The sequence below is a fragment of the Carcharhinus amblyrhynchos genome, chromosome 3, assembly GCF_965287045.1.
Source record: "Carcharhinus amblyrhynchos chromosome 3, sCarAmb.v2.hapA, whole genome shotgun sequence".
Lineage (NCBI taxonomy): Eukaryota > Metazoa > Chordata > Chondrichthyes > Carcharhiniformes > Carcharhinidae > Carcharhinus > Carcharhinus amblyrhynchos.
In genome coordinates, this window is record NC_137326.1 from 17,602,065 (window position 1) to 17,616,751 (window position 14,687).

Here is a 14,687-nt window from a genome sequence, read left to right on the forward strand (position 1 = left end):
GACTTATTACAAGTTTATAAGATGATGAGGGGGAAAGATAGAGTGGACGTGCAAAGACTATTTCCTCAAGTGGGTGTAGCTGTTACTAGGGGGCATAACTATAAGGTTCATGGTGAGAGATATAGGAGGGATGTCCAAAGTAGATTCTTTACTGAAAGAGTAGTTGGGGTGTGGAATGAACTGCCTGCTGTGATAGTGGAGTCGGACACTTTAGGAACTTCCAAGCGGTTTTTGGATAGGCGCATGGAGCACACCAGAATGATAGGGAGTGGGATAACTTGATCTTGAGTTTGGGCATATTGGCACAACATGGAGGGCCGAAGGACCTGTACTGTGCTGTACTGTTCTATGTTCTATATGTTTTCTGTTCTCCTGCCTTCTTCTCTCCCTCTCTCTTCAGCCAGTATCTGTGCAATGTAAAACAACTCTCATAATCTTTTGTGCTACATGATGCTTGGCTATTAGAAAATCTATGCAATGCCTGTTTAATCCATATGGTTGTTAATAATGTCTGCACCATCTGCCTTGATTTTTTTGATAGGGATTTATAGATTGAGGGTTTGTGATCATGACAACAGAAGCACCATCTGGCCTAGTATTTCCCTTTTGTCTTGTATACATGTAGTCAGCCATGGCTAAGCAGTGAGACACATTTCCGCCATAGAAGAGCCATACAGGCTCAAGACATATTCGACAGCATGAAAAGGAACAATAACTTGCCCAGGTTTATGGTGAGATGGTGGCATAGTCATAATATTGCTGGATTAATAATCAGAGGCCCAGGCTAAAGCTAGGGGTTCAAATTCTACCGCAACAGCTGGTGGAATTTAATCCAGTAAATGAAGGTGGAATATAAAAAGTCTGGTCTCAGCAATGGTGATCATGAAACCATCATCAACTTTAGTAAAAACCCACCTAGTTCACTAATGACTTTAAAGAAGAAAATTTGCCATCCTAAATTGGTCTGGTCTACATGTGAATCCTGTGATTCCTGGTCCACACAATGCAGTTGACTCTGCATTGTCTTCTAAATGGTGTAAAAATGTGCCTTGCTACAAGGGCAGTTGGTGATGAGCATCAGATGCTGGCATTGCCAGATCCAATGAAAGAAAACAAAAGTCACAGTTAGGTGTTTACAATTTTGGATCCACACGAGATATATTCTTGGATTCAGCATGCCTGCTTGTTCCCAAAAGTGACTATCTCATCTGTTATGATTTGCAAGAGTACTTTCTCGCCCATTATCTAGTTACGTGGTAGTATTGTCTAGGGGCCAACAGTAAAATCCCATGTGGATTCTGGAACGTGGGTTCTGTAGCCTCAATGCATTTTTAGCACCTTCCAGAAGACCGATTTGATTATCATTCAGATGAGATTAGATGAACTGTAAACAATCTAGTTCAATTTGTAGGAAATACATAACTTAAATAGGCACACATTGTTATAAGGATCTTTACATTTTCTATTGTTTCTCATAAATTTCCAAAAGGTTTACATGAATTGGCCCTTGAAATGAACCTAGTTTGACTTTGCAAACCCGTTATTCACTGAACTGTTGGCACTGTTTTAAATCTGACCATTGCATATGACATTTTCTAAAATGACTTAAACAAACATAGCTGACCTTTTAACTATTACCCAGCCTTTAACCATTACCCAGCTCTTTCTATGAAGAATTGACTTGACAAACCATCAATCAAAACTGCAACCTTCAAAAGGAATCTCTTTGTTCCCACCCCGAGTTTAGGTCAATGGTGAATGGTGTATTTTCACAACAATGAATCCCCACTATCTCAAACTGATCATGTGTGAGAAACACAATTCCATTAATCACATGATCTGTCCACATTAATGGATCTAATGAATATTCCAGGTGGATTGAGAGTTAACCCTTTGTGGGTTGGATTAACTTGCTAGCAAAAACTTGAGAGAAAATTAATCTGATGTCCTTTCAAAGCCAAATTTTCAAAAATCCTAAAATAGGTTTTTACTGGAGTGATGTTACCCAAAAACCTACTGCAGGAATAAATATTATTTTCTTTGACAGGGATTTCTAATGAAGATTGATGCTTTCCATTATGTCCAGTTAGGAACAGTGTACAGGTATGATATTCTGTATAGCTTAATATTGTTAAATATGGTGAAGTTGAACTGAAAAACTTTTATACAGGAAGAAAAGTTAAATAGACTTTTACAGCCTTCATTTACAAAGATTGTGCAAGCGTGCAAGAAAGCTATTACATTTTGGGAGAACTCTGTGGCAGTAATGGATATGTACATTTTGAAATATTTGTGTTAAATTTGCAGCTGTAAAAACAAAACAGACCTCATAGTAACTTTATTTATTAGTCGCAAATAGGCTTACATTAACAGTGCAATGAAGTTACTGTGAAAATTCGCTGTTCGCTACACTCCAGCATCTGTTCGGGTACACTGAGAGGTAATTTAGTATGGCCAATGCATCTAACCAGCACATCTTTGGACTGTGGGAGGAAACTGGAGCACACGGAGGAAACCCACACAGGCACAGGGAGAACGTGCCAACTTCACATAGACAGTGTCCAAAGCCAGGAATCGAACCCAGTCTCTGGCACTGTGAGGCAGCAGTGCTAACCACTGTGTTACGATCTCAAACAGATTGTGCTTGCCTACCATTTTTCTGTTGATTAGATGAGCAACCCATATGTATTTAATTGCTAAAACTCATTCTGAATTGCAGCCATTGATGTAGTTTTTTTTTGGTGCATTTTTAAAAAAACTGATTTTTGGCATCATTAACAAGATCATCCTTTATTATCCTAATTTGCCTATAAAAGCCGATGGTGAGCCTTTTATCTTATGCTCTCCATTTGTTAACAAGAATGTTATTTTTCTTTTTTACTGCCATTTTTGGCCTGCTTTTTATTTAAATTTTCCTCTTCAAATAGAAAGCATATTTTGTCAAGGAAATAAAGGTAATTTCATGACTAACTGTCATCAATACTTTCAGAGGACTCAGCCCAGTACCAGATGAAGAAGTGTTTCAACTGTATGAAGGCACTCAGCATGTTCCTCTACATCGAATGAGTGATTTCTATGGCAAGGTAACTTTCTTTTCACTTTTATCTCTCTTTTCATTCCTATCTACTTATTCTTGATCTTTGTTATATCCTTGTTCAGAGATGGAAAAAAATAGCCTTGGACAGGCTAGGCTACTGGCAAGGAGAGAAGAAGTGAGAAAGTTCATCATATAGTGACCCAAGTCAAGGAGTAATGATCCATGCTACATATCCTGCCAATAACTTTATATGAGGGTCTGCGTTGACAATTTTTAAACAAAGTTTTGTCTCTGCAAGTTTAGAGTGTAGTTCAACGCCGAAGTGTCTGTCAGTGCTACTTCCTGTTAGTTTGACAGGTTTAACAGCTGGACAAATCTTTAAAAGTTCCTTGACAGCTAGACAGTTTCAATGATTTTGTGCGTAAAAGTGAAAGTGCATGATCGTGTTCACTTTTAACTCTTCTGAAGGGTGCCTTACCACTCCAAAGGGTTATTCACATTAACACATCAAGTTCAGATCTCTCCTTATTTGTTCTAGTCTGCACAATCCAGATTCCACACTCCTGTCCTTCCAAAGTCTCGCTCAGTGGAGGCAGCTGGTGATGTAAATGGCCAGATGCCTCTATGAACAATGCATGCGCAAATCCTGGCCTGACTCTAGTCCTCCACCGAGGTTCGAAATGGCAGGTTCAGGGGTGAGTCTCGAAAATTTTGGCTATTTCCGGGATTTTCACTGATAGCGAGGCTCCCCATCTTGCCAAAAAATCAGAGCCAAAATTTTTGTTTGTACAACTTTGTCAAGTTGCCATTTTTAGCGATAAGATATTGTATATGGGAACTATAAGGCGTACTGGATGTCAGTAACAACTTTTCTGAGACACATGCTTCATTAAGTTGGCAAGGGTGCATACTCCTCTACCTTTTTTAATGGAAGGTTTCCTCCCTCCATTTGATTCAGGTTCTCTCAAGTTATGCGCTAACTCTGGGTCAGGTAATTGCAGAGGAGACAGGGGAAATGGTACTCCAATCATTTTATTTCCATATCATTTTGACAAGATAAAAGAGGTGAATAAGACTAGCCAATGATCACTTACCTTGCAGTTTCCTTTTGCTCAGCAGGTACTTGATTATATTTTGTTCAGTCCCTTTGTGTTCAACCTGACTGAGATGGAATTTGGGGAAAGAGGGTGAGAAAGCATGCCACTCCCACTCCACTCCACACTTGGGTCTCCAAATCAAAGGAGTAGCACAAAGGGTACTCACATGGGTCCTAGCTGCGCTTGTCTTTTTGGGTGTGTGGAACAGGTCCCCTCCCATAGCTCCTTTACTGGTACATCAATGATTATTTTGGTGCTGCTTCATGCTCTTGTCCAGATCTCAAAAAATTCATCAACTTCACTTCCAGTTTCCACCCCTCCATCACCTTTACCTGGTCCATCTTGGACACTTCCCTTCTCTTCCTTGACCTTTCTGTCCCCATTTCCGGAAACAGACTATCTACCAATATCCATTACAAGCCCACTGATATCCACAACTATCTGGACTACAGTTCTTCACGCCCCACATGCTGTAAGGACTCCATCCTTTTCTCTCAGCTCCTTCACCTCCGTCTCATTTGTTCCGATGATGCCACTTTCCAAAGTGGTGCTTCGAATATGTGTTCCTTTCTCCTCAATTGGATGGATTCCCATCTACAGTTGTTGACAAGGCTCTCGACAGTGTGCAGTCCATCTCCCGCACCACCACCTTCACCCCACCCCCAAACAATGATAGAGTCCCCCTTGTTCTCACATTTCACACCCCCACCAGTCTTCGCATGCAAAACATAATCCTGCACCATTTTTACCAACTCCAGCCTGATGCCACCACTGAACCCATCTTCCCTTCACTCCCTCTGTCAGCATTCCGTAGAGACCATTCCCTCCGAGATAACCTAGTCCACTCCTTCACTATACCCAACACCTCTCCCGTCATTCATGGCACCTTGCCATGCAATCGCAGAAGGTGTAAAACCTGTTCCTTTACCTCTTCTGTGCTCACCATCCAAGATCCAAAATATTCATTCCAAGTTTCACTAGCACCTCTTTCAATTTGGTCTATTGCATTCGCTGTTCCCAATGTGGTCTCCTCTATATTGGAGAGACCAAGCACAGATTGGGTGATCACTTTTCTGAGCACCTTCAGTCTGTGCACAATTAGTACCCTAACCTTCCTGTTGCTTGCCATTTTAACACACAATCTGGCTTCCATGCCCACATGTCTGTCCTTGGCCTGCTGCAATGTTTCAATGAAGCTCAGTGCAAACTGGAGGAACAGCATCTCATCTTCTGGCTAGGCACATTACAGCCTTCCAGTCTCAACAACTTCAGATGATTAGCTTTACCCCACCTTGACCCCTTTGTTTTCATTTTATTAAATTCTTTTTACTGTTCTCTACCTTTTTATTTCTTTATTGTCTTTCTTCATTTTTCTTCCCCCTCCCCACTCTTTCCTCTTACTTTATCCCCCCTGTTCCTTATCCTTCCCTGCTTTGCTTCCCCTTACCCCCCTTTTTCTAATTTTAACTTTCTCCCACTCAATCTCCCCTCCCCCGCACATCTTCATCTGTCACAGCTTACCCTCTGATTTTAACTTCTCTGCCTTTTGGCCATTCACACCATTTATTCTCTCTGTGGACTGCCATTAGCAGTCTTTTCCCCTGGTTTCTGTGGCTATGACTCATTTTTCATTCCCTTACCCTGCAGTATAAATATCTCCCACTTTCTATGCTTTTCAGCTTTGACAGAGGGTTATCTGGACTCAAAACGTCAGCTCTTTTCTCTCCTTACAGATACTTCCAGACCTGCTAAGATTTTCCAGCATTTCTTCGTTTGGTTCCAGTCCGCACTTATTTTAACAGGAGACTTATAGTTTATTTTGTCTGCAGTATGTGAAATTTTCTGGCAGCTAGCATGGACATGAAACCAGAATGCTCAGTCACAAATAGCAGTTGCAATCAACATTCGACACCTTGAGTTGCGTCAGGCTCTTACAGCTTTGTGTAAATCTAGGTTTATTTGTTATCCTGTATTTTACAAAATGTATTTAAAAGAATTCACAAATTTGTGCACCAGTGATTACCAATGTGTTTACATGTCAAGTTAAATATGGATCATTGTGTTCCTACAGCATTGCAAGATCACACATTGATATCATGTAGTGGCATAAAAAGTAAATTAATAAAGATGTGTATTGCTGTAGAGTGCTGGCTGTGATGGAAACATTGGTGTGGTTTGCGGGCTGCACAACTGGTTTTTCTCGGCAGATAATCCAGCACTCTGTACAAAAGAAACTGCAGGCGCGGTCCATGCCGTCATGTTGGCAGGGCAGGAAAAAGCCAGCAACATCAGGTTAAAGTGCTGCTTTTAGAAAAAGGCCCCAATCTCTGATAAACAAGGAATTCACCACCTCCCCACTATGTACACAGAGACTCCAACTCGCATAAGGGGAAAATCTCCAATCGACACAGAGAATTCTCCTTCTCACATTGATAAGAGAAACCCCTAGTAGAGTTCCCCAGAGGGACCCTCCCGTCATTGGCCCCTTGAAGTGCATCAGGATACCATTGAGACATGTTCCTCTCCTCCTTGGGGCTATAACAAGTCCGAGACACTTTCATCTGAGCTCATTTATCTTTACTACTGGTTGAGGTTCTCCCCTGTGAAAATCATGTATGGCCCCCCTCAGTGGGGACCAGGGGGATTAGAGGCCATTGAACCCCCCTGTGTGGTCAGGGGCAGGACCTGGCAGTGCCCACTGGCCACCCTATTTGTGCCAGGGCAGTGCCAAAGGGTGGAACCTGAAAGGGAGAGGAGTCTTGCGGTGAAGCTATGAAGTTGGGGGGGAGGGGGGAGATGAGGTGGAGAAGCTCTGTTGGTGGAGGTGCAGACGAGGGAGGGAACTCTGCTGGAGGCGTGATTGGCAGCAGGGAAGAAACAATTGCTGCAGGGGGGAAGATCCGGGAGAGGGGGGTGGGAATTGGTGGCAGAGATGTCTGTGGGGGACGTGGAGGGATAAACCTGTTTATTAGTGGGAGGATGTGCAACGTTACAGATCCTTTTGTGGGCCGGATCAGGTTCACTCCAAAAATACATACCAAGTTTGATGGGTTCATTTTATACTCTCCTGGGACAACATGTTAAGGAAGCACTTTGGGTACACTGGGAGATTGGGATGCCTGCACAATGCAGCCCCTAAGCCCTAAAGCTCAGCAACTGACTGCTTCAGCGAGCTCAGGCTTCACTCTCCCTCCCCTATCCCAGTCCTCCCACTGGTGAGGATGACATCCTGGCACTCTTTTCACACTAAGTGCCATAAAATTGCATGTTCAGAGTCACCCAGAAAATGAGTCTGAAACTCTCCCATTTCCTTGCTCATTTACTACTTTGAATTTTTTCATAAAATTCTGCTCTAAATATTCCAGGTCTCTTGACTTTTAGAAAAGATAGGCAAAATGGAACAGGAGGTGGGTAGATCTTATATTAAAGGATGAGATGTTGGCCCAGATAATCAGAATGTCTGGGCGGAAATAAGAATAACAATAGCAGAAAACATCGTCGGAAACGGTTTACAGGCACTGAGTGGAAATCAGAGGAGCAATACGATAATCATCAGGGACTTCGATCTTCATATTGACTGGGTAAACCAAATTGGCAAACAAAACTTTGAGGATAAGCTCATGACCATGCATTCAAGAGAGTTAATGTATCAAGGAGCCAATTAGAAAACAGACTATTTTAAATGTGCAATGACACAAGGTTAATGTGTTATCTTGTCGTAAGGGCTCCCCTTGAGAAGAGTGACCGTAATATGATAGAATTTTATAGCAAGTTAGAAGGCAATGTATTTAAGTTTATCATGGTTATTAAGTTTACGCAAAACCAAGGCATGAGGGTGAGTTGATTGAGGTAGATTGGCAAATTCATTTGAAAAGAGGAGGCTTATGATCTGGAGACGTAAGTTCAAATCCCATCTGAGCTGGTGGAATTCAAATTCAATTCATAAATGTGGAATATAAAACTGATCTTAGTAATGCTGGCCATGAAACTTTATAGTCAGTCATCGATTGTTGTAAAGACCCTTCTGTCTCAGTAATGTCCTTTTTAGGACCCTTCTGGCCCATAGCAATGTGGTTACTTCTTAACTGCCCGTTGACCTGTTCAATGGAAGGGCAAGTAGGGATGGGCAACAAATGCTGACTCTGCCAGTGATGCCTACATTCCATGAAAGAATAAATAAAAAAGTCTCTGATTATTTGGGTGCCTAGCGCCGAGTTCTGGTCGATGGATTGAATTAAAAATCAGTTCCATTTTTTCAATGGTGAACACTCCAATATTCAATATATTCACAGGAGATTTGTGAAATGTCTGTTCTGTGCATGTCTCCTGAATTTATCTGCATTCTGTGTTTATATAATTTTAGGGTCCTTCCATGAAGCAGTTCATGGATATTTTCTCTCTTCCTGAGATGACGCTTCTTTCGTGCGTGAATGATTACTTCATTGCTCACAATATTGAATATGATCCTGTCCATCTCTTCCGAGATGTGAGCGTGAGTATAAAATTAATCTATACTCTCAGATGTGGGAAGGGAATTGGGATCTGCTGGAAAATTAGTTTGGCCTAAGTAGGGTGTCCTATACTTCCCAGATGTTTGTCACTAACACTGGAAAGGATTAGTTTGACTGGGCAGTTTGTTCTTTGCTTCTTGCTTCCAAACAGAGTTTGGAAAGCATTGTGCTTTTCATTGTTATTAAATAATGTGGTTTTACGCATTAGCCATGTGGAAGATTGAGTGTAAAAAGATTTGGCTTTTTCGCTGCATTAACATGAATTGCAATAAAATAAACCACAAGATCAATTATATTTAACATTTCATATCTAAGCCGAGCTTCGCTTGCAGGTCAATAATCAGCAATGATTACTGGATAAGAGTATAAATAGAAAATCTTTCGGCCTTGGTTACTGTTTAACATTGAGATGGCAGACCAATGTTATCCAGTTTGCAGCTGTTGTTCTATTTTAATTCCAGTGACTCTTAGACCACATGGATTGTATATCAGGTGGATTGTATAGCAGGAGTAGGTTGACATGGTTTAATTGTGGAACCATTTCCTTCACTGATCGTCAGCCCCTTTAGTATGTTTGATAAGATTTGGATAAATGCAGAATTCTACTTTCTGGGAATCAGTGACTAGAGATTTACTGTGCTGCAGTGCTCCGTGCACATTATTCTGAAACAGCTTACCCATTTTCATTTGTCTGCAAATCCCTCAGACTTGTGTCAATCTGTCCTCCTGTCATTGTTTGATTCATTTGAAGATGAGGTTGGATAATATGAAACTCCTCTAAATCTCTTAAATCACATAGAGGCTTTCAAAGGCACCATGGGAGGCCACACACAAATATTCTTTGGAAATAGACTCTTTTTGCTGGGGTCCAGTTGGAGCACATGGACGGAAACTTGGGCTACTTCACAAAGGGTTTGGGCTTAAATGAATGTAAGACCTGTGAGACCCTCTGTCACCAATGGGGCCTTGCAACTTGCAGCCATTCATCCCAAATTAGGCCCTGGTGATTTTCTTAAACACTAGGCCCTCCAGGCTTCATTGTCATATCCTACCCTCCCCGTGCCCATACGTGAAACTCATGCCATCCATCCCCCCCCCCCCCCCCCCCCAGCCCTTATTGCCCCTTATGCCCTGTATTCCAACTTAAGCTGTTATCTGACACCTTTTTGCTATTACATCCTCCATGCAACTCACCCAACATCCACCATGGGAAGACCTCAGTGCAATGGCAATGATAAAATTAAAGTTCTAAATATCTATTATGAACTTCACTGTATATAATGAAAACACTCGCATTCATGAAAGCCCATCCAATACAATTATATACCTCCAAATACTTGACCCCTTGCAAAAATGGACATTTGTATTCATAAATCCGTTTTAAAGACAGAAAATGCATTAATAACCTATTTGAGCTGTCAATAAAACGGAACTTACAGCCCCCCCACCCTCATTGTTGTATATGTATAGAGTAGGACAGATTTTTTTTTGAACCCCAATATGGGCAGGCAGTTGTTTTCAATTTTTAAAGGGCAAGCTATTTAAATAATTTAACGGCTTTACTATTGTACAGACTGTATCCGCCTTTCACGAGCATTTATAGCTATTCTAAATATTTGTGAGTCATACAGAATCCTCATCTGCAGCAAAGGTGAGTTCCGTTTGAACTCCACACTGTATTCCAATGGCCTTGTTGAGTTTGGGTTCTCCTCGAGTGTGAATCATGACCTGCTCCGTTGCCCCAGGTGAAAATAGGACCTGTTGGAAAAGGGAACAGAACTTCAGGACTTGGTTCCTGCCTGCCTGCCATTCTTCAAACACTCTTCACAACTCTTCTGAAAATCTCGGCCTTTATCTAATTTTGTCTTTATTTTAGCAGATGTATTTGCATATTTATTTGGAAAGGATTCATTCTCCTGTTAACAACACAGAATGAAGACCTAGACATTCATTAATTGTGTGCATTATTTCAGTTCAAGAGAAGAATTCTAGAGGTCTGAGAAGGAATTCATGGCTAGTATTTTAAAGTTTGAGGTGAAGTTTAAAAGAATTACAGTCCTGATACACTTAGTGAGGATGCGGTGGCATCTGAAGAAGTTAACACCAAGAGCTCATCATCTGTTCTTTCTGTTTTCCGCTTGGTAGTTGGCTACATTGACAGCCTGGCAACTGCTAAAAATCAGTGGCAGGAGTCCATAACCAGGGGATGCTTGGTGGTGTTAACAGAGTAAGAAAGGATTAGCTGGACTGTGGATGTGTGGATTGGTTTAAGTTACCGTTAGGAAAGGGGAAAATTAAGCTAACACACCTGGAGGTGCAATCGTCTTGCAAGAGTGATTGACACCACTTAAAAGATTATTTTTGAGTCTTTATTTATTATTATCCCGAGTAGGCTTACATTAACACTGTAATGAAGTTACTGTAAAAACCCCCTGGTGGCCACACTCTGGTGCCTGTTCGGGTAGACTGAGGGAGAATTTAGCAGGACCAATGCGCCTAACCAGCACATCTTTCGGACTGTGGGAGGAAACTGGAGCACCCAGAGGAAACCCACACAAACACACAGGGGAGATCATGCAGACTCTGCACAGACAGTGACCCAAGTCAGGAATCCAACCTGGGTCCCTGGCACTTTGAGGCAGCAGTGCTAACCACTGTGCCAGCGTATTGCCTATGTCTGGGAAACCAGGTTTCTGAAAATTTAGTACTGGGGCCTAAAAATTTAGGATATGTGATATCTATCTTATGGAGATATCATGCCATGAAGAAACAAAAACTTCCTAAATGTTCAACTCCTTATTGGTTCTTTCTGTCCTTTCAGGATGCTGTAACTAGTGTCCATGTCAAGGGAATGATGTATGAGTGGGTTGAACAGGACCTGGGTAAGTAACCAATATTGAACACTCTGATCTGAAGTGAATTAGATATCTGGGATAGAAGATGCTCGATTACAGGATTTTAAAAAAGGCAATTCCCATCATTAATTTACCATTGATCTGGAGAATAAATGCTCAGATTTTGTTTCAACTAACTCATTAAGCCACATTTTCTGCTCTCTGGATCATTAGAGATTGGAGATGCAACTGAAGATGTATGTCAGGACCCCACAGGAGTCCTGACATGCAGCCCTAGATGAGAATTATCTGGGAAGCTTCAGCTTCTGATGGGCAGTTTCACTGTGCCGCTGTGCTCTCCTCAAGATGTCCTGCATGATGGACACTCCCATGTGCCCATAATCAAACCCTCACAATTTCTACATCTGACTTGAGCTGTGCAGTCCTCTGCTCAGTTTGTGCGATGGTTCAAATGTTTTCATAGGCTTGCAATAAGTTTTGTTAAATAATGGAGTGGGAACAGTAATCCAAATGAATTGGATTTTAAAAGAGAAAATAAGAGATGGGGTTAACTTTCAGTCCTGATATTCATCAGGCATGTTAACTGTCCCAATCTAATGATGTCAGCAAAATGAGGAAAAATGAGGAGGTGTCAAGGCTTCCAATTCTTGAAGCAAACTGAGAGCTTGGTATTAGTATTGGAATAGAGTAATGAGCTAATTCTTCACTCACCAATTGCAGAGAAATACATTCTCCATGGAGATGAGACATATGCTGTCCTAAACCGGCTGGTTAATAATGGAAAGAAGCTCTTCCTTATAACCAACAGCCCCTTCAACTTTGTGTAAGTGTTAACTTTTGTCACCAACATGATCATAATCTTAATGGCATGGCATTACTATTCTGGATGCAGATGACCTTTCTGTTTTATGTGGTTTAGATAATAAGATCACATGGGGAAGTCTATGAATGAGATATGAAATGACCAGTTAATAAAGAGTTTGCCAGTACCACTGGAAATTGGGAATAATCAGTCTAAATATTTAGGGAGCAGAAGGTGGTGCCACAGTGATATTGTGGCATAAATTAGCAATCCAGAGATCCAGGATAATGCTCTAGTGACCTAGGTTCAAATCCCACTGTGGCAGATGGTGAAGTTTGAATTCAGTAAAAATCTGGAATTAAAAGTATAGTGATGACCATGAATCCATTGTCAATCATAGAATCCCTGCATTGCAGAAGGAGGCCATTTGGCCCACCGAGTCTGCACCAACTCCCCTTTATATCTCACCCAGGCCCTATCCCTGTAAATCCGCATATTTACTCCACTAATCCCCTAGGCTACACATCTTGGGACACTATGGGGTAATTTAGCATGGCCAATCCACCTAACCTGCACATCTTTGGACTGTGGGAAGCAACTGGAGCATCTGGAGGAAACCCACACAGAGACATCTAATATATATTAGAGACTAATATCATTGAGGAAGGAAACCTGCCATCCTGACCTGGTCTGGCCTACACATGACTTCGGATCCACAGTAGTATGTTTTCTTTTCTTTGGAAAAAATGCCCTCAATTCGAGGGCAACAAATTTGGCCCAGCAAGCAACACCCTCATGAATGAACAAAAAATAAAACTGAAGACAGATTTGTGTCTTTCCTTTATGGTCAGCAACATGTGTCTCAATGCTGAGCAGAAGGGAGGCTTGCAACCAGAGAGATTTGCAAAGAGTCACAGTCACATCAGTTGGTCAAATGTCTTAGCACACAAGATGGCATCCAAAGCTTTGTGTTTAGATTGCATGTGCTGTGCTCTGTTCCAGTCTAAGTGATAATAATGAATGTTGCCAGCATCCTTGAACAGCTTCATTCTAAGTAGCTGGTAAATAGCTTCAACTTTGATAATTCAAAGAGGATTGAACACTTTCTAAATGACTTTTTATTTAATGGCAATGGAATCACTGACATAAAGTCCTCCTGGTAGAATCTCTTGCTCTTTCTGCCCCTCGCTAGGTCACTCAGAGGATATGAACCACAGGAATGCACTTCATGTTTGCTAATTCTTTTGTTAGAAGTAGAGAGGCTGTAACTCCCAGTTGGGCCGAGAGCTGCTTTGGGACTGTCTGGGACCCAAGGAAATGACAACACAATTTGGGTAATTTTCACACCTGACTATTAGCCAGGTCTCCTGGAAACCACAAAATCAAAACACTGCGGGTACTGGAAATGGGAAATAAAAACAGAAAATGCTGGAAACGCTGTCACTCTGACTGCATCTGCAGAGAGAAAGAGTTAATATTTCAGGTCTTTCATCAGATCTGAGGAAAACTAAAAATGTAATGTGTTTTGAACAATTGAAAGGAAGGTGGGAAAAAGAACAAAAGAGAAGGTCTGTGAGAGGGTCAGTTGGTTCTGGGATTTGTTCCATGGGTAAGAACATACAAATATGTTGTTATTGATCTTAATTAAGTTACATTGAAACAGCAGGTTGTCTTATAAGGTAAGATTGGACAGACTGGGCCTGTTACCTCTGGAGTTTAGAAGATGAGGTGTGACTTGATTGAAGTATACAAGATGCTCAAGTATCTTGAAAGGTGGACATGGAAAAGATGTTTCCTTGTGTAGAACTAGGGGGCACTGTTTTAAAATTATGGGTCTCCTTTTTAGGACAGAGGTGAAGAGAAACTTTTTCTCTCAGAGTGACTTTAGAACTCTGCCTCAGAAGATGGTGGAGGCAAGATCGGTGAATAGAGGTAGATAGATTCTTGATAGGCAAAGGAACTAAATGTTAGTGGAGGTAGATGGCAGTGTTGAATTTGAAACACAAAACAGGTCAGCCATGATCTTTTTGAATAGCTGAGCAGGCTTGAGGGACTGAATAGTCCACTTCTGCTCCTATTATGTATGTTTGTATGTCAAAGGGAGGAAGAGGTGGCCTTTGTCAGGGATGCTAGAAGCTGATAAAGTACTAGGACTTTGCTAGAAATTTGGTCTATTTTACAAATTTCTTGTATCAGAGTTGGTACGTCAAACAAGAAGAGCTTACACTAGAACTTTGTTTTCCTTCTGAGGATAGCTTATAAAAGTGGACTGTTGACTAAAATGTTATAGTTTGAAGAGCAGTATTTTTGAGTTTGTAGCAACTTAAAGTGACCCATTAGATCAGCTATAGTGAAAATATGAATGAGAACCCTATGTTGTTTTCC

General features: G+C 41.3%; 1 protein-coding gene across 1 annotated transcript in view; it reads left to right on the forward strand.

The window, feature by feature from the left end:
* The window catches only part of nt5dc2 (5'-nucleotidase domain containing 2), a 64,872-nt gene that overhangs the window by 24,979 nt on the left and 25,206 nt on the right, over positions 1 to 14,687 (forward strand). Inside the window, exons 4-8 of the mRNA XM_080181777.1 lie at positions 2,048 to 2,103; positions 2,990 to 3,083; positions 8,498 to 8,626; positions 11,467 to 11,527; positions 12,221 to 12,323. Of these exons, the coding sequence (XP_080037903.1) occupies positions 2,048 to 2,103; positions 2,990 to 3,083; positions 8,498 to 8,626; positions 11,467 to 11,527; positions 12,221 to 12,323 (443 nt within the window). The remainder of the gene's footprint in view (positions 1 to 2,047; positions 2,104 to 2,989; positions 3,084 to 8,497; positions 8,627 to 11,466; positions 11,528 to 12,220; positions 12,324 to 14,687) is intronic.